Source organism: Odocoileus virginianus, unplaced genomic scaffold (genome assembly GCF_023699985.2).
Source record: "Odocoileus virginianus isolate 20LAN1187 ecotype Illinois unplaced genomic scaffold, Ovbor_1.2 Unplaced_Contig_46, whole genome shotgun sequence".
Classification (NCBI taxonomy): Eukaryota; Metazoa; Chordata; class Mammalia; order Artiodactyla; family Cervidae; genus Odocoileus; species Odocoileus virginianus.
The window spans coordinates 166,835-187,409 of NW_027224363.1; the positions used below are offsets into that span (position 1 = coordinate 166,835).

The 20,575-nt window shown below is 38.3% G+C and overlaps 1 protein-coding gene across 2 annotated transcripts in view; it reads left to right on the top strand.

Annotated features, from left to right (window-relative positions):
• Positions 1–20,575, top strand: part of ADGRG2 (adhesion G protein-coupled receptor G2) — a 131,737-nt gene that overhangs the window by 78,892 nt on the left and 32,270 nt on the right. Inside the window, exons 3-8 of one of the 2 annotated variants that reach the window (XM_070464651.1) lie at positions 7,903–7,938; positions 11,063–11,101; positions 11,202–11,225; positions 12,647–12,685; positions 14,879–14,920; positions 18,292–18,345. In XM_070464651.1, the coding sequence (XP_070320752.1) occupies positions 7,903–7,938; positions 11,063–11,101; positions 11,202–11,225; positions 12,647–12,685; positions 14,879–14,920; positions 18,292–18,345 (234 nt within the window). The remainder of the gene's footprint in view (positions 1–7,902; positions 7,939–11,062; positions 11,102–11,201; positions 11,226–12,646; positions 12,686–14,878; positions 14,921–18,291; positions 18,346–20,575) is intronic. The other variant, XM_070464652.1, reaches the window with a different exon arrangement.

Sequence of the window (20,575 nt, forward strand, 5' to 3'; positions counted from 1 at the left end):
TTGTGTTCCTTTGAAAGATATGTTAGGCAAGATGGAGTGACAGTTGTGGTTACTACTCCAGAGGGCAGATTCTGAGCAATAGCCATCTAAGAAGTATTACGTCATTCCTTCATGGACTCTGCCTCACTGCTCTCAGATCTGCCCATCTTTCCCTTGCTGTGCTTTGTATTACAGGGACCTGACCCCTTGCAGTATTTGCATTAAATTCCTGCTCTTGAACTACCTGTCGTGTGTTTCTGATAGAGACTCCTTAATAATGTCATCAGGCAATCCAAACATATTTTGAACATCTGTCACATACAAAGCCCTGCACTGGATTACTGAAGATAATAAAGCATCAAGCAATTTAGCATTTAGTTGGGAAAACAAGACATACAGGGGAAAAGTTAAATTTTTTTTTTTTATTCTTCAGAGCTCCAGATATGTTTTTAATGAGCACTCATGTTTAAAAACAATTAGACTATAGATGATCTTTTACTTTTTACCTAGTTTCACTTTTTCTACTTCATGTTCCGTGCTCCCATTTCATTTAGTTTATTATGTTCTCCAATTTCTCCATTTCTTTTTTTCTTTCTAAAAAGCTTTTGCATACATATGTATAATATATATATTTAAGAAAACTTGAATTTTTTCCTAACTAAAAAAATTACATTTTGATTCCACTTGTTTGACTTAGTATAAATAGAATGCTAGATTTCTAATTAAAAAATAGATATGCAACAAGCAACAAAGGTTTACTGTATAGCACAGGGAACTATAGTCAATATCTTGTAATAACCTATGATGGAAAATAATTTCAAAAAATAATATGTGTATTTGTATAACTGAATCACCTTGCTGTGCACCCGAAACATTTTCAGTCAACTACATTTCAATAAAATATACACATTAAAAAAAAAGCCGACTAAACTTTGGCATTAGGGATATAAAAACAAGTAGATACAGCCCGTGTCTTCAGAGCTCCAAGTGTAAATTCCGGCCTGTGTTAACACAAACTATATTTAGGATTTTGCAGAAAAGTCTTCTCCTCTAGGACTTCTCAAGGTCAGAGACTAAGTCTTCTCTGTCTTCCAACATTTCCAAAGGCCCAGAGATACTCTGTCCACAGTACAAGTCAATACAAGTGCAGGAGTTGGAAACAGACAGTGTGGGGCTTAGAATCCAAGCTCTTCAAGTTACTACCTGGGTGAACTTCCAAGTTTTTTAACCTCTAGTGCTTATTTCTACAATAATGCTATTTGTCTTGTAATAATAGTATTAATGACAGTATTTATTTTATAGAATTGTTGTGATAATTAAATGAGTATATACATGTAAAGTATGGAGTATATGGTAAAATCGCAATGCTTTTTTAGCTATTATTTTTTATTCTAAGCTATGTAATGAGCTTAGAATTTTGAGCAACTGTCTCCAAAATAAAACAGCAACATCACACTACAAATTTAAGAAATGTGTTTGATCTATAAGGCACTAATGCCCAATGATTTCCGGTGCATGAAGGAGTGTCATCTTCCCTGGGGTAAGTTCTTCAGAGTGTGTAGAACTGGCTCCTTGCTTAAGTGCCAGGAGTTCCCAACCTTTAATGCTAAGTTTCTTTTTCCGCAATCAAGATGAAGTAAGGCGAGCATAAGTCAGCCAACTTAAGGCTGAAAGGTCGTGAAAAGCTTCATGTGAAACCATTATCTGAAGTCACCAAAAGACGAGGTCCCAACGCGACAAGGTGTCACCAATGCCCGAGGGTCAGGCGGATCTGGGGGGTGCGTGGGGGAAAGGGGCTTCCCAGAGGTCGGGAGTGAGAAAGGATGCCATTTCCAGAGCCTGAGGTCCTGTGCACATCTCCTCGTTAAGTCTGAAAGCGTAAATGCTTTCGACAAGCAAGCCGGTTGGCCCCCACACTCAGGAACGAGTTGGGACATCTGATTCATAGAAAGACTCACAGACCCCGGTCGTAGGTGAGGGGAGGGTGCAGGACCCATTATCTGAACCTGGTTGCAGGAGCCGAGGAGTGCTCGACGAGCAAGAATCTTTAGCCTGAAAGCTGAGGCCAGCCAGGCCCGGGGTCCTTAAGTTGGCTCTCCACGTGGGCTCCGAGGCCCGGCACTCACCAAAGTCGTAGAGGTTCTGGAGCAAAGTGTCCAGAAGGGCCTGAGAACCAGGAGGCGCGGAAGTCGCCAACCCGGGTTCCTGAGCCATCGTGAGACCGGCGGGCCGTGGCAGGACAGCATAGATTTCGCAGGCCTCCCGCCGCTCGGCATCCGCTTCCGGTTTCTGACGGGTTGCGCGCGCCATGAGTCCCCGCGCGGCTTCCGTCCTGGTTAAGATGGCGGCGCCCGGGGTCCTGTGGAGCGGCCGTAGAGGGTGCTGCCGCCCTAGGCCGGGAAAAGTTAAATATTAATAACAGTGCCCAAGGGTATACACCCAAGTGCTAAGTAAATGGTGGAGTCAGTGAATACACTTTTAAGATAGAAAGAGGAGAGAGCCGTATCCATCAGCTTCATGCCAGAGCATGCTTTCAAGGGCTAGAGAGCTGACTGAGGTCATCTGAAACTTCCAATTTTGGAAGGGTAAAATTTTGGAATTTTATTTGAAATCTGATTTTTAAATGTTGGTAAGTAATTCAGACTTTCAAAAACTTCAGTGTGAGTCCCATCATGTGGGCAAGATAGAACAACGGAGCTCAATTGGAATTGTGGCCAGTGGTATGCATTTGGTGGCTGGCTCACTGAGCTGGGGGAGAAGTCAGATGTGAAGAATGTTAGGATCCTTTCCAGTTGAGAAGATTCTGGCTCCTAATATTTCACTTAAGTGTGAGGCGATTAAGATCTGGGTTTAGAAGTGGGCAGTGTGCATGGGAAGAAAGAGATGAGAGAGAAGTTAGGGAATATTAGTAGTAATACTCCACATTTATATACTAATTTATGGTCTGCAGAGTTTATCATGGGAAGCAGAATAGAGGCCCAGAGGGTAGCCTCTGAAATCAGACTGCCGGGGTTCAAACCCCAGCTATACAGAGAATTCTGAGGGGGGCTTGGAACAATTCACAGAACCTTGCCCAGCCTTAGCTTCTCAAACACTAAAGAGGACTGATTCTAAGGAATCTACATATTTCATACAATTGTTGACTGATTAAATAATAAAATATGTATGAAGCCCTTCACGTGTCAAGCCTGGCTCACAGGAAGCATCAATCAGTGTTCACTATCACTGTCATCACACACATTTCTTTTTAATCCTCACAAAAGCTCCCTGCTGTGGTGAGAAGAGTGCACAGGATGGATGACTGGATCTGGGGGTGGGAGGTGGAGAATGGGAGGAGTCAAGAGTGAGACTTTGGTTCCTAAAGTCAGCTATATTGCTAAAACTAACTCTAGGGTTCTGGGCCCTTCACTTAACCCTTGTGGGTTTTTTTCTTCACAAAATGTGGTTCCTCGCAACTCATTCTCTATAATTTTAAAAAATTGAATTTTTGAGTCAAGAGGAAAAATAATGACTCCCCAAAGATGTCCCCTCCTAATACCTGGAACCTTAAATATGTAGCCTTTAAGGGATTTTGCAGACATGATTAAAGATCAGGACTATGGGATGGAGAGATGATCCTGGATAGCCTGGGTGGGCACAGTCTTATCACTTGCATGCTTAAAAGTGGAAGAGAGAGGCAGAAAAGTGATTCAGAGATGCTACTTGAAGAGGACTTCCCCACCCTATCCACTGTAGCTAGCTTTGAAGATGCAGGAATGGAGCATGAGCCAAGAAATGTGGGTGTCTTCTAGAATTGAACCTTCTTACAGCCAGCAAGAAAATGAGGACCTGGGTACTCCAACTGCAAGGAACTGCCATTTATCCAAATAAGGAGGACACACATTTTCCCTCAGCCTCTAGAAAGGAATGCAGGCTGTTGCACCTGATTTTAGTCTGGCAAGACTGACCAGACCAGGTGGACTTCTGACCTGTAGAACTCTAACATAATGAATTTGCATTATCTTAAACCACTAAATTCATGGTAATTTGTTACAGTAGCAACAGGAAACTAATGTACTAAAGTTTCCAGCTTAAATTGTTCAGCTGGTGTTACTAAGTCAAGCTCAACGCCCTTGCTGCACAACAGGCCACTAAGTCTACAGACAGGTGTTGAGGCAAGGAATGACAACTGTTTGGCAAGACAGCAGACCAAGAAGATGGCAGACTGATGTCTCAAAATAACCATCTTATGGGGTCTGGATGCCAGGTTCTTTTATAGAACAGAGGTGGGGGAGGTGAAGTAAAGGAAAAAGGCCATTTATCTTGAAAAATAGGGGATATATTAATTTCTTTTCTGCAGCCATTTCCCGGTGCACAGGGTCAGATTGTCTCCCTGATAGCTGAACAAAGGAACTTTAACATTCAGAAGGGCAGGGTTCCCTGAGGCAGGCCATTATGTATGATTATAATAACAAAAGCAAAGGTTACAGTCAAACAGATCCAACCTGGAGTCAAAATTGTCCATTCCCTGTTAAATTTCCAGCAGTCTATCAAATTCAAGAATGATTAGGTATGGAAATGCTGTGGGGCGATGAGGGACTAATTCTTAGATATGTAGGGTTGGAGAAGCAATGAGAGTAAGGTGTTCACATGGCAGTGCTTAGACCACACTTGGCCATGTGGGATTGGATTTGAGGAAGTGGTGGCAATAACTTTGGAAGAATGTGCCAGGGAGGTGATGTAGGGAAAGAGACTCCGTGGAGGAGAGGAGGGGGTCTGTTTCTTGAGTTGCCAGTTCCTCCATTTGACTTCCATTCAAACCTTAGCCATGCCAAACTTCTGTTCATTATAATTGGAATATATGGACTTTGTTTTTAAAAAATCACTAGGGAGTCATATTGAATAAATTTTATAGACAGATCACAATAATTTTATTTATGGACTTAAATTGACACTTCAATAAGTGAATAATGCTTTGAATTTTTCTTTTTGTAAGTTTCCAAAGAAAAGTCTGAAAAATTTAAGTGTTTTTCCTTTCATTGCTTGTGAATCTTTTTAACAATGGAAATGTTTCGTCTCCTAAGAGTGGCATGGAACTCAAATATATGACTCACTGGAAATGCCGACCACCTCTTTGCTAGTAATAAATGGGAAGTGAGTTAGGAGAGAGCCCAAGAGAAACAAAGGCTGATACTCAGGAAATTGGAAGGCCTATGGGGACATCTCTATGTTGAACTAGGAGGAGTGATGTGGAGCATTATAATGAGAGACAGAAAAAGTGAATAAAATGTTAGTCATTGATAATTGGGCCATTAGAAGGGGGAAAAAAAGCCAAAGGAAAAAAGTGGACAATAACAGTTTAAAAATCTCTAGCTTTTATTTACTGGATTCCCTCCCTTCATCATTGTAGGTCTCTGCTGGGAGCCCTGTAGGCTGGACTGGTCTAGCCCTTGATCTGTGTTTTGATCAGGTTTTTCTTGATTTTGAGTCCATGCCTACCAAACCTGTCTACCCAGAGATGGCCCAGTAAAGTTCCCTTCTCTACTCTGGCATCTAAGAAAGAGGTAAAACACAAATCAGCCCCTTTCTCTGTGGGTACATCGTTCTCATCAAAGGATTTTACAATGGAGAAGGTAGAAACCATTGGTGACTCAGGTCAGCCACTGGGCAAAATTAAAAAGGAAGCAATATTATCCTGTGTTGTCCTTCAGCATCACTCTCCATCCCTTTTTCTTGATCTCAATTTTTCCTCAGTGCTGTTCTGTTTGTGCCATGTTCCCACCCCTACTCTGCCTCACCTACCTAAACCAATGTGTCATTTTCAGGTAGCCCATACTGAATGTTGATTCTTCCCAGAAATTTTCAACATGGCTCAGAATGGTAGATCTTTGCTACATAATAAGACTTCAGCCAATTGGAATTAATTCATTCTAAGCTGTGAATGACTGATTTCTCCTTACTGCTTCCTAGGAGCATCCTCAAAATTAAAATCCTGTTAATGCAATAGACTCTTTTGATTGGTGGAATATTAAGGTAGAATGAGGGATATATTGAAGGACAGAGACTGAGAAGAGGCAGTGCCAATTAAATTAGGGAATCAAGGCACTAATTACTCTGCACTATCCACTTGAACACTCATTCAGTGTGCTTTCAAGCAGAACTGGGTTTTATTTATCCCAGAAAATAATCAGTACCCTACCACCATTTAAGGAAAATAGGTTCCCACAAGTTACCAGGTATGTTTCACTGTGCAATTTTAGTTTTCAGTATACGTATTCTTTCTTTTTAATTGTGTATCAGATACTACTATGGAAATAACTATTCCTTTGTAACTAAAAGCAGTTAAAAAATTTATAAGGCAATACCCTATGTGGGTTAGAGTTTGGGAAAGTAATAGTCATGTACTGCAAAGGGCGGTATAAATTGGTCTGTTTACTGTAGGTCATTTTGACAATCAAAATTCATGGAATTTCTGAAGGAAATAACTGAGTGTGTATGCAAAAATTTACCAAGAGGATTTCTTGCAGCATTTTTGTAATCATGACAAATTGTACACACTAAAATGTCCATAAAAGGATGTTTATAAATTAGTGGCACATCCAGTCAATGAAATGCAATACAATCATCACAAAATTATATTGGGGATAATAATTATTTAATAATACAGCACAATGTTTAGGATATAGTGTTATGAGAAAAATCATGTTACAAATAGAAATTTGTGACATGATCTTATTGTACATTTTTGTTGCTCAGTCATATTCCACTCTTTGCGACCCCATGAACTGTGGCACACCAGGCTTCCCTGTCCTTCATTATCTCCCAGAGTTTGCTCAAACTCACGTCCACTGAGTCAGTGATGCCACCCAACCATCTTATCCTCTGTCGCCCCCTTCTCCTCCTGCCTTCAATCTTTCCCAGCATCAGGGTCTTTTCCAATGAGTCAGTTCTTCACATCAGGTGGCCAAAGTATTGGAGCTTCAGCTTTAGCATCAGTCCTTCCAGTGAATATTCAGGGTTGATTTCCTTTAGGATTGACTGGTTTGATCTTGCAGTCCAAGGGACTCTCAAGAGTCTTCTCCAGCACCACAGATTTATATGTATTATCTCTGGATGGTGAAATTATAGGTCGTTTTAATTTTCTTCGTTTTGTTTATCTGTGTTTTCTGAAGTTTCTCCAATAAGTGTATTCATTTTCATTGAGAAAAAATAGAATTACTTTTCTTTTAAGGAATCTGAGCATCCTCCCAAAATAAATAACACAACAGTTCTTGTTTTTATACCCGGAGGCATCTGATCTAGTTTAACTCAGAATAAATAAGTGGTTTAATTAGAAGTATAAAGTCTGTGCTAATAGGTAGAAAAAGAAATACGGTTAAGGGAAGTTTAATTTACGCAGGTATACACATTTACTTTTACACATTCTAATGAACATTAGCCAACAACCAAAGTTCTTAGTCATCATTTTAGTTTGAAATGTACTAGACCATTATATAACAAATATATACAGCACTGTCAGTAGTTAAATTGGAAGAATTGCTTCACCAGAGATAAGTCTTTGTGGAGAATTGATAGAACTGATTAGACTGTTGAAAATAATAGTAAATTATCATACTGCCCTCTTTTGGTAGCTATTTGTAATTCATTTTACATTCACTCCCATTAAAGATGTTAATGTACAAATTCATGTACTAACTAAACCAATTTTGTTGATTTAAAATTTTTTTCATTGAAGTATAGTTGATTTACTGTGTTGTATTAGTTTCTGGTATACAGCAAAGTGATTCAGCTATATATATATATATATATATATATATATATATATATATATATATATTCCTTTTCAAATTCTTTATAGGTTATTGAATATTGTGCCCTGTGTTATACAGTAGGTCCTTGTTGTTTATCTACAAGCTAACTTTAAATCACCTTTTTCCTCAACAGAACATGCTTACAATTCCAGTTTGCTGTCACCATCTGGTAAGATTGTTATTTCATGATTTTGGGGGCATTTTAGGAAAATATTCTAAAAGTTCTCCATGCAATGTCAGATCCAGCAAAATTGTTTTCTTGCGTGAAGCTTAATTAAATTCTGTCATTAAACCTACACCTGAGAAATCAATAGCAAAAGACAATAGGACAAGCATACCTATCCCCCCACATTGTTAAACAGCTGGACACTAAATTGTGGATTTTCATCATGGTAGCTACTAATGTTCTTCAATGTTATTTTTAGTGTTCTAGTTCATAAGTCTCCTGAAGAGTATCAAGAACATAAACATGCTGAATGTTGCTGTAGAGCATTGAAATGTTCTCTTAAATATACTTCCTTAGCACCGCACTAAATGAATATCTTTCAAAAGGCTTAGGACTCATGAGAATGGGAAGGCAAATGAATTAAAAAATTTATTACTGGGGCCCATCTTGGCAGGAACCAGGAACAGAACCCACATTTGAGACTGCTGGCTGTAATGGGACCTCAGGAATAAAGTGGTCCCACCATCCCTTAGTTAATGACACAGTGATGACTGTAACAGTTGAGTAACTTACTTAATTTCACAGAGCCTGTTGCCTCAAGAGGCAGCAGGTAGCTTCTCTTGACTCCTCCTGTATTTCTCTCTTTCTGTAACATATATGTAACAGTCTTTTGTTACAGAACAATTTTTTTTCTTGTATAAGGAGTGAGTCAACCCATATTCTGTCCTTCAGTTCAATTCAGTCGCTCAGTCATGTCCGACTCTTTGCGACCCCATGAATCGCAGCACGCCAGGCCTCCCTGTCCATCACCAACCCTCCTGGAGTTTACTCAAACTCATATCCATCGAGTCGGTGATGCCATCCAACCATCTCATCCTCTGTCGTCCCCTTCTCCTCCTGCCCCCAACCCCTCCCAGCATCAGGGTCTTTTCCAGTGAGTCAACTCTTCACATGAGGTGGCCAAAGTATTGGAGTTTCAGCTTCAGCATCAGTCCTTCCAATGAACACCCAGGACTGATCTCCTTTAGGATGGACTGATTGGATCTCCTTGCAGTCCAAGGGACTCTCAAGAGTCTTCTCCAACACCACAGTTCAAAAGCATCAATTTTTCGGTGCTCAGCTTTCTTCACAGTCCAACTCTTACATCCATACATGACCACTGGAAAACCATAGCCTTGACTAGATGGACCTTTGTTGGCAAAGTAATGTCTCTGCTTTTTAATATGCTGTCTAGGTTGGTCATAACTTTCCTTCCAAGGAGTAAGCGTCTTTTAATTTCATGGCTGCAATCACCATCTGCAGTGATTTTGGAGCCCCCCAAAATAAAGTCTGACACTGTTTCCACTGTTTCCCCATCTATTTCCCATGAAGTGATAGGACCAGATGCCATATCCTTAGTTGCATGAAAATGAGTTTCTACTGTTATTAATTCAGTCACTTAAAATTAGTAATCACTGTTACTGCTCTTGCACATACTACATGCCTAGGAGTCTTCTGAAACTCATTCTGTTTCCAGTCTTACAGTATAGGGATCATTATATTCACGTTTAGATGAGGAAACTGATGCTCAGACAGGATGAAACTTGCTCATTCTCTGCAGCCACACTACTTGGGTTTGAATTTGGCCACTACCCTCCCATCTCCATTGCTAGCTGTGTGACTTTGGACAAATTCCTTCATCATACTGTGCCTCAGTTTCTTCATCTATAACTTGGGGAGAATAACAGTACTTACTTCATAAGGAAGTTGTGAAAATGAAAGAAGATAACACATGTGCCCGGCACAGAGTAAACCCTCAGCAAGTAATAGTGATTGTTATTATTAAGTCATCAGGCAAAGATTCAGACCCAGGGTGGCAAATCTCCAAAGCCCAAGCTCTTTTCACTAAGCTAGTTTGCTCCTTTGTTTTTACACTTCTAGGATAAAATGAACCACTGTATTTTTCTTGTGCTGCATTAGTCTTCTTAGACTTAATCATAGTGATATCTTTGCAAAGCCCTGTTTGCATGGAATGAGGTTAGGGTTTGGAAGCATACATGAATGCTAGGGGACAGTCTTGGGGCCCAAGGGGGAAAGCCAGCACACATCCAGGGATGGACAGACAGCTGTGCCTGCAGGCCTCTTTGGGTGGTGTTACCATTCAGAAAAATGAATAGTCATTCATTAAAAACCAGCTTTGGCCAATTATATTGTTCTGCCCCCAAAACAAAGAATTCTGTATTCACACTTTGAATGTTATTGCTCAAGAACTGCCTTGATTCTCAAGAAATATACTTGGTAAGTTTTTTAAATGTAGTTAAATAAATAAATGAAAGAACTAAAAAAATGTAGTAAATGACAAAATTTGGAAGCAATAATGTAGGACAGACAGGGTGTGTGTGTTTCAGCCAGCGCATGAGTGGTCTCAGACAGGCCAGCCAAGTGCCTCGACACACCCAGATGTTGTCCTTACCAGCTGAATATCAGGCTCCCTTCTGCAAAGCTCCTTTTAGTTGTAAACTGTTTCTTTGTCCTGTGTATATGGAGAGGTCAAGCTATTGGATCTTTTTAATATTTAAACATACAAAGCGTGTGCAATAGACTGATCTCTTAGTGTAAGTGGAGTTATTCCACAGGAAATTTACAATCTGATTGATTGCCTTAATAGCAGCCGTATTTTAAAATAACTTACCAGGAAATTGTGTTAGGTAGTACACTATTGAGTGATAGCAATGTTGTTTTTTTAAATCCTAAATTCACTGTGAGTAGAGTTACCAGGTGTGATTATAAACAGAGTAGAACCTATGTGTCAAATTATTAAACTATAACATGTCTAGAACTGTCTGACTGAAAAAATGTGAAAATACTTTGTTGTGGTCCCTAAATTTATTTCCATAATATTCTATAGATCACAGCAGGCTTTGCAGTTGAGTCTTATGTTGGCTGTGAAATGAAATAGTTATATTTATTTCATCTCCTAGGTCCTTTCTTTGTGATTTTCTGATAAAATGTATACTCACTGAGTGATTATGGGACTTACAGATTTAACTAGATATTGGTCTGATAGCATGTTGTCTACTTTTACTCCTTAAAATTCAGTAAATAAATTTGTTTCAAAGTATTTATTGGAATTTTTTTTCTCCTGCAGCTGAATCATCTCTCGTTGATTCTGTCCCCTTCTCCAATGGTACTCCAGGCAAGATTTCGAAAAAATTTAACTTAGATTTACCCCAACTTGTTAAGTTTTGCTTTAATTATACTTTTGTCTTTTTTCTTTGGGATAAAAGAGGTTGAAACTACAAGCCTAAATGGTAAGAAGTTTTCTAAAGCAAGTAAAAATTGAACCCTTAATATAATGAATGAATGTGTAATGAATGATGTTTAAAGTTTCCTTATTCAAATAACAAACACGTACACAAAAAATCCCCCAGACCCTCAACCCTGGAGAGCAACCTAGACTTTTTGCTTTATTGTGGAGGGAGAACAGTGTCTGCCACTCCAACTATTCTCTGAAAGGAAAGAAGTATCGATCACATTTTGAGAGCCTTCCTTATTTTCCAGAACCATGCCAACACACTGTACAGGACAGATTGTTTAAATGGCAAAAGCACATCCAGTGACTTTAATATGATTCAGCCTGGATTTAGAGGTACAGAGTGTTCAAAGAGAGCCTTTTACAGATGATTTTATGAATTTTTAAATAGTCTCAAATACCAAAAAAAAAAAAAAAAAAAACAAACCACTCTGGCTTCAGGAAAAGAGCAAAGAATTGGGCTGAATTTGAGAGAGGTGGGCAAGGCATCACACTTTGTTCCCTTGCTCTGTGGGTAGACAGCTTCCATCTTACTGCAGTCAAAACCCAACACTTTTCACAATCCCTTAGTTAAGATGAAATCTCACCATGTGGTTGGTGGTTAAGGAGCTAATTGCAATGCATGCACATCAAAACTGGTTTAAATTCACTTTTGGTCCAGTGGGAAGGGCCAGACATTATCATTTTTATGTGCAGTTACTTTTTTACAGTGAAAGAAAAGCTTCAAAATCATTTTAGCAGTAGCTTTTAGATCACATTTATGTGGGTTTTTTTTTAAAGTATGATAATATAATATCTTTTTTTCCCCTTTAAATTTCATCCAGAATAATAAATTTAGAAGGATTTTCATTTAAAGAAATATCAATAGGATAGATTTTAAGTAAAACAAGATCAAAATGAGATTACCTTAGGTGAATACCATGTTCAAGATCTCCGAATTTAAATTAGAATTCCTTAAAGATTGCTTTATAAGAGTATACCATTAGGTACAAAAGCATTAAGCATCTACAGGGCTATGTATTAAAGTTAGTACTAACTGTAGAAGTGTCATATCCCTTAGGGACTTTTATTATGATAGAGAAAAAAGGGGACAAAATATTAAGCAACCTGAATGAATTTATTTAAATGTAGTAATTATAGGAGTGTTGCTGTGTTTTAGGTACATAACGTGTGTTCAGGAAACACATTTTTAAATGAATGATTGCTTCTCAGGCATTGTCTGTGGGAGTTGGGGAGTGGATAGTGTGGTAAGGGTGTGGGCAGCAAATACATTTGCTAATGCCAACTGGCTTTTGCAAAACTCTCTTAATTAACTTCTCCAGGATTTGAGGGAAAGTGAAATGTTTAAGGAACCTATGAAGATGCATGTATTTGTTAATCATGCCAATAATTGTGCTAATTTTTATTATTTTATTTCAGATGCTACTTCAAGCGTGTTATCTACTTTGAACAGAACAGGTACTGTCCAGTTATTTCTGAATATAATAACTTGTCTTCTGTGGCTTCTTGAGTTTCTCACTGTGTTCCTCTGGGTTAGTAAAAGTTATCTCCTTGCCCATTTCCTATGACTCCAACTGTTGACTTATTACTCATTTTACTTTGACCCTGAACTATATAGTTCTGGTGTCACCACACTTCTGAGCTTCCAAACTCTTATGGCAATAGCATTCCATTTAAAATAACATTTTAAATTGAATTTAAATAAAATAACATATTTAAGTAAAATAATAGTAGTAATTCATCTTAACTCATAAAAATGAGGAATATAGAAAAATGCAAAGAGGAAAATTATAATCATTTTTAATATTACTTTCCTAAGACTATTACTGATAATAATTTGGTATATTTCCATTCACTATCATATATACATATATAGTATGTATATGTGTATAACAAAATTGTCATAGTTTACATAAATTTTTATATCTTGCCCTTTTGACTTCATACTAAGCTGTAAGTGTTTTCCAGCATCCATTACTACTTTTTTGCTTCAATTGATTTTATTTATTTATTTATTTTTGCCACTTTATTTTTTTTTTAATTGAAGGATAATTGCTTTACAGAATTTTGTGGTTTTCTGTCATACATCAACAAGAATCAGCCATAGGTACACCCATGTCCCCTCCCTCCTGAACCTCCCTCCCATCTCCCTCCCCATCCCACCCTTCTAGATTGTCACAGAGACCCTGTTCAGCATCTGCAACTATTAGTGACTTGATAATATTCCATCTTGTACCATATGTGAACATTAAATTTGTTTTTACTTTTCAAATAGAAATTGTTGCAGTGAACATCCTTGTGCCAATATCTCTGCATTCCTCCCTGATTTCTGTAGAATGCGCTTCAAGGATTGGACTTATTTGGGTCAGCATTATGAATATTTTAAGCCCCTTGACACCTACTACGCAATTACCTCCTCAAAAAGTTGTACCCAACAACATTCCTGTCAGCAATGGATGAGAATGTGTAACTGTACCTTTGTCCGGAGTTGAGACTATGTCATATTATTATATCTTCCTCTCAATTCCATAGGTTCCCTTTTGCATTTTTTATTTGTGAGGCTGAAGAACTTTCTTCCCTAAAAGCACTTTATTTTTTCACTAGAACCAGGAGATCATTTCACAGTTGTGTTTTATTTACTCTGGAAAGGAATGTATTGGAGCAAGCAATATATTTAAAGGATTCTTAATGCAAAATGCTATCAGCCTTTATGATTGCCACCAATCATTTCCCATGGCTCTTTCACATACTGAAACAGAAACTAGTCAATAACATATACAAATGTGAAACTCAGAATACCATCATCATTAAGTGCTCCTCCAAGATCTGACTTTGATGTTTTCTTCAGAACTTGCCACTAACCCTAGGAGACAGACCTTCTTAGCAAGTCTGTGCCCTAAACACAGTCTCTTACATGATCCCTACAGTAAGGATTTATGAGCCTGATTCTCTCTTCACTGGAAACTGAGCCATGGGTTCTGTCCCCAGAGTGTGTTGACAAGGTATTTCTGAGGTTTGCTTCCTCAGGATATGTTAATATTTGCCTATGAAACAAGACTTTGAACAATTCTCTCCTGGTTCTGCTATGAGCTTATTGTATGACTATAGTTGGATATTCTCTACATCTCTGAGGATAATTTTATCTGTCAGTAATATTACATTATTATTATTATATTAATGCCTTAAGAAAATAACAGGATACTTCGCAATATTAGAGTATCGTAGCAATGTTTTCAATCTTGTGTTTACTGTTTACATTAATTATCATTCTGAATTGCCCTCTCTTTACAACCTATCACCTGAAGATCCTTATAATGACTTAATTCTGCATATCTGAAGTATACGTCCACATTGATTTGTCTAGCCAGCAGCGCATGGAAAATGTGGTAGAATTATGCAGGCAGTGGGGTGTGTAGCAGATGTGATCCAACTGGGGAAACAGCAGTTCAGATCCAGACCCACCCTCTGCCAATGTTGTATGATCTGAGTATGTAAAGCTCATTTCACCCTGCTGCTGAGATGACCAATAGTGTCTTGAAGGTGTCAACAGTATGATTTTCTTAGCAGTTCACTGAAATGATACTCATGGCAAATTGTTTTTAAAAAAATAAGTAGCAATTCTGCTCTAATGTTTAACTTGCTTCTTTGCAGAAAAAACTAAAATCACTATAGTAAAAACCTTCAATGCATCAGGTATGACTTATTCTCAATATCTAGATTTTCTTTTCTTATACCTAAAGTTAAACAAATAGTGGTGGGTGTTTATATTTTCTTTCACCTTTTTCCTGTCTTTTAAAAATGAAATCTGTTCATAATGAATAAATGTTTATGGGCTGGGTACCTTAAATTGTACTAAGTGTTTGGGGTTATATAATAATGTACTGTGTTGTGTGCTGTGCTTAGCTGCTCAGTTGTGTCCAACTCTTTGTGACCCCATAGACTGTAGCCCGCCAGGCTCCTCTGTCCATGGGATTCTCCAGGCAAGAATACTGGAGTGGGTTGCCATGCCCTCCTCCAGGGGACATCTTCCCAACCCAGGGATCGAACCCAGGTCTCCCACATTGCAGGCAGGATTCTTTACTGTCTGAGCCACCAGGGAATAAATCATTATTATATAATAATAATTAGACACAATTCCCACTCTCTAGAATCTCCTAGTCTATGGGGAGAGACAAGAGAAACAAACAGGTAACTATATGAACATATGAGCGAATAAAGGCAATGATTACACAAGTGTTTCTGACATGGTTAAGAGGCATGGGAGATAGAAGGGCTGCTGCTAATGATTATCAGTGATGTGCAGTTAGGAGTGAACCTCAAAAATTATTTAAATCCACAAAAAGATGTACTTTTAAGTACCTATTATAAGATTAAGGATTCATGATTTGTTTAACAAGGGCTTCCAATTGATTCAAAGCAGGGTTTGGCAAACTATGGCCTGTGGGCCAAATAAGACCCACCATCTATGCTTGTAAATAAAGTTTTATTGGAACACCACCATGTGCTTTTGTTTATACACATTGTCTATGGCTACTTTCCTGCCACAGTGAATAGTAAAGTAGTTGCAACAGAGACAAAAAATATTTTAGACACACAAAGCCCCAAATATTTACTATTTGACCCATTACAGCCAAAGTTTTCTCACTCATGATTTAAATGCTGACCTGTGGCCATATCCTTGGGGGGAAATTATGGATAACAGCCCCAGCAATTGGAAAGAAAATTCTCAGTATGAATGGATAGCAGAAGGCATATATCACTGGAAATGAAGGAACTACTAAAAATTTAGAGAAACAGGAGAGATGATAGAATGAAAAGCTTAGTGAGCAATAGACCAATGGTTGTAAAGAACATATAAACCATTACAACCCACTATCTGTATATTCTATAGTATTTGCATAGTATATGTTTTTAATGAGTTATATCCATAAATAAGTATATTTTCAATGAAATTTTTCTATTTTGGTGTGGGTAACATTGCTGGACTAGTATAGAAATCTACATGTCAGGTACCTTTCGCCATATAAATTGTTTGCTCACAGAATCAAAACCCTTAGCTGAAACATGATGCCTACACACCAAACGTCAACTAAATCATTCTGGCAGGAATCACATCACACGTACTAACTCAAATTATAATTTTAGTTTATATCCAAACTAGTTCTCTTGGGAAAGAATTAAGCACTCATAAAGTGCAGTAGAAAGAAAATAACAACCAGACATTGCATACATAATTCTGACCAAACCAGACCTAACAAGGACAGGAAAATATTTCTTAATATGACAGCCTTTTCCCTTCAGCAGTCTGCTAATACACGATCAACGTTTGCCCCTCACTTTTGTTATAGATTTCTGATAATTCGCCAAAAGGATGAAATTAATGAAGGAAAGATTCTCAGTGGAGTAAATTTTGAGCTCTTTTCAAATCAAAGAAAAGATGTACCTATCCTTTCACCAAAGGAGAAGGTATTTCTCAGGTTAATATTTGTGAAGTTTTTTGTTCTAACATGGCTTATTTCTCCTCCCACTCATCTCTGCCTCCTTTGTATGCTTATGTCATCTATTGTACTGGCCATCACTCCATTTTGCCTTCACTATAACTTTTTATAACATCATGTGAAATGCCATGCTGGATGAAGCACAAGCTGGAATCAAGATTGCCAGGAGAAATATCAATAACCTAAGATATGCAGATGACACCACCCTTATGGCAGAAAGTGAAGAAGAACTAAAGAGCCTCTTGATGAAAGTGAAAGAGGAGAGTGAAAAAGCTGGCTTAAAACTTAACATTCAGAAAACTAAGATCATGGCATCCGGTCCCATCACTTCATGGCAAATAGATGGGGAAACAATGGAAACAGTGACAGACTTTATTTTCTTGGGCTCCAAAATCACTGCAGATGGTGACTGCAGCCGTGAAATTAAAAGACACTTGCTCCTTGGAAGAAAAGCTATGACCAACCTAGACAGCATATTAAAAAGCAGAGATATTACTTTGCCAACAAAGGTCCATCTAGTCAAAGCTATGGTTTTTCCAGTAGTCATGTATAGATGTGAGAGTTGGACTATAAAGAAAGCTGAGCACCAAAGAATTGATGTTTTTGAACTGTGGTGTTGGAGAAGACTCTTGAGAGTCCCTTGGACTGCAAGGAGATCAAACCAGTCAGTCCTAAAGGAAATCAGTCCTGAATATTCATTGGAAAGACTGATGCTGAAACTGAAACTCCAATACTTTGGCTACCTTGATGCGAAGAACTGACTCATTGGAAAAGACCCTGATGCTGGGAAAGATTGAAGGCAGGAGGAGAAGGGGACAACAGAGGATGAGATGGTTGGATGGCATCACTGACTTGATGGACATGAGTTTGAGCAAGCTCCAGGAGTTGGTGATGGACAGGGAAGCCTGGTGTGCTGCAGTCCATGGGGTTGCAAAGAGTCAGACATGACTGAGCAGCTAAACTTATAACTTTTTATTTACTGGCCAGTATCCCTCACTAGATTGCAAGCTCCTTGAGGGCAGGGTCTGTATCTGGAACCTCCCAAAGCCTATAGAAGGTGGGAGATGTTCAGCCAGTACTTTTTGACTTTTACAGTTTTTGCCCTTGTGAAAAGATATCACACATTGATGTTATTTCATACATATGTTTACATAAGGAACTAAGACCAGCATTAGAGTGTTCATAGACTCTCAGGAAAGGAAAGTGGATCTATGAGTAAGGAAGGGCTATTTCATTTAAAGTCTCTATACTCAGTTGTATTCATGCTCTTCCTTCTTTATTGGGCAGAAGAGGGATTAATTGGGAATGAGACAAAGAAATTTTTGGGAGGAGTAGGGGATCAGATACTGACACACTAAAGAATGGTGTGAGTCCACTTCCATGGCTTAACTACTAAGAAATGAAAACTCATCCCTTTAGTCTTTGTGGAATTAATCATAGCCAATTATATCCAATATATAGTATTTTGGGTACATGTTCAATGCCTAAATTTGTGAATTCTTTTAATGTTGTATTTAAGTGCAGGTGTTAACATGTTTAACCCGCTGGGTTGTGTTTTCTTTGCAGGTGTCAAACCCCCGAGAAATATCTGCAATTTGTCATCTATTTGCAATGACTCAGGTTAGTTCTTGTGTACACTACACATGATCAAATAAATTAGCTCCACAGAGAAACGGTTTGTTTTCCTGCTGTTAAGTATATGATGTGGGACCCTCTGATTTATCTCTTTTCATCACACCTGGCTACCCAGAGTCTCAAATGAAAACCAAAGCAAATTTTAGATATGACTGAAAGTGAGATAATGGGTTAACTCCTTTAATATGAGAACATGAAACTCTGCAGCAAATATTTTTCACCATAGCTAATATCCTTAAGAGTTGATTCATGAACATAATTATAATGGATTTAATTATTAAAAGCCATTTCTTATATATAAAGTCCTCAAGCTTTTCCATAGGACCTTCAGTATTATAACTTAGAAACAGGATGTTGTCTTTTGCCAAAAATAAAACAAACTGCTCTGCTAGGATGTTGAAAATCTCACATACACCTAGTTTAATTGGATGCTAATTCCAGGAGTGCCCATAGTGTATTTTGCCATCACTAACTAAGACTGTTTTTAAAAATTAAAATGGAAACCTCTTGAGAACATACTATTTTTGAAATGGGAATATTTTCCCTTCTGCATGGGCCAGAAGGAGTGAAGCAACCACTTTTCTCACGTTGGTTTGGCTCTCTGGCCTCCCTTATTAAAACCAATGAAAGCAGATGTGAAAAACAGAAAAATATGGTGTGACAGGTCAGAACTGGATCATGGGAAGAGAGAAGAGGAAGGTAACAGAGTATTTTATAATGTTAAAAGTTTTAGTGTGGCTCCTATGATATAAAAAAAGCCAATAATTATAGGAATGCTTTCCTTTTATTCTGTTCCTTTTAACAGTTTAATACTTTGTTTGAAAAACATAGGAAACAATTTCAAGTAACATAAGTTAAGACTGGATAGTTGAGAAAACAAGCAAACTTCCCATTGAAAGAATGTTCCACAAACACTTTCTATATTTGTGAATATAAGGTTTACTTTACATGAGCTTTCTGCTAGTAGTATTCTCCAGGTTGAATATAGCAGGAAAATATTAAGTGACTTTGATTAAAGAAAAAAAAACTTGTTGGATACATTTCACTTTCATATATTGTGTAACTCTTCTCTCCTTCTTCTCACCTCCCTCCCCTCGTACCCCTCTCTTCACTGGATACTCCATAATTTCATTATTTTCATGCTTCATTTGTGTTTTGGACTGGTGACTAATGTCTAGCTTAATGTTATGTCTACATGATGTTTGATAACTGTTTGAAAGTTGAACATTTAGTTAAAAAAAAAACCCTGGTCATCTTGAATAACAGATGCCAGGAAGCTGGTTGGAGTAATGTTTTCCCCAGTTAAGCTACTGAATTGACCATTTGTTTTAGTGTCTGGTGAAAACAACCTTTTCAGGGGAGCAACTCTTTTGGCACCAGAATTTCCACAATATCCTGCCAGAAACCTTCACTTCTTACAGATTCCAATCTGGATTTATTAAGGGGAATGGAGGCTGGTGAGAAAACTGGGAGCTGACCAGGTAGAGTCAGGTTGAGGGTCAAAAGGTAGTGGCTTCCTGGCTGCTCTGCTCCCATTGTACGCCCAGCACATTCATGAAACTGAACATGTGCTGAATAAGACTGAAGGATGAACTTGGAGAATGGAGAGGCAAGGGAGAAAAATTGTGTGTCAGCACACATACAGTTGCTAAATCAGTGTTTAAAAGCTAAGATTTTAGCAAAAATGGACAAGCAATTCTATGCATTTATAAATTATCTTTGGGCTTCCCTGGTGGCTCAGTGGTGAAGAATCAGCCTGCCAATGCAGGAGATGTGAGTTCGATCCCTGGGTCAGGAAGATCCCCTGGAGAAGGAAATGGCAACTTGCTCCAGTATTCTTGCCTGGGAAATCCTGTGGACAGAGGAGCCTGGTGGGCTACAGTCCATGGGGATCGCAAAGAGTCAGACACAACTGAGCAACTAAACAACAGCAACTGATTATCTTTGCTTTTAATAATTATGTAGTATATTAATTTAAATTTCAGTATCAATATGCAGAGTTTGGGGTTCTCAGTAGAAAGGTGACTGGAAAAGGTAAATCATGTTCGCTGGTCTAATGGCATTGTCAGCCATTTTAAGTGGAAGTGGACTGCTGGGTCCTTGGCTATGGGAATCAGTTGTATTTTGGAGTGCAATGAAAGATGAGATTGGGAGGCCTTCCAGCCTCTAGCTCAGGAGTTGGCAAACTACTGCACATAGTTCAAATAATAGCCTG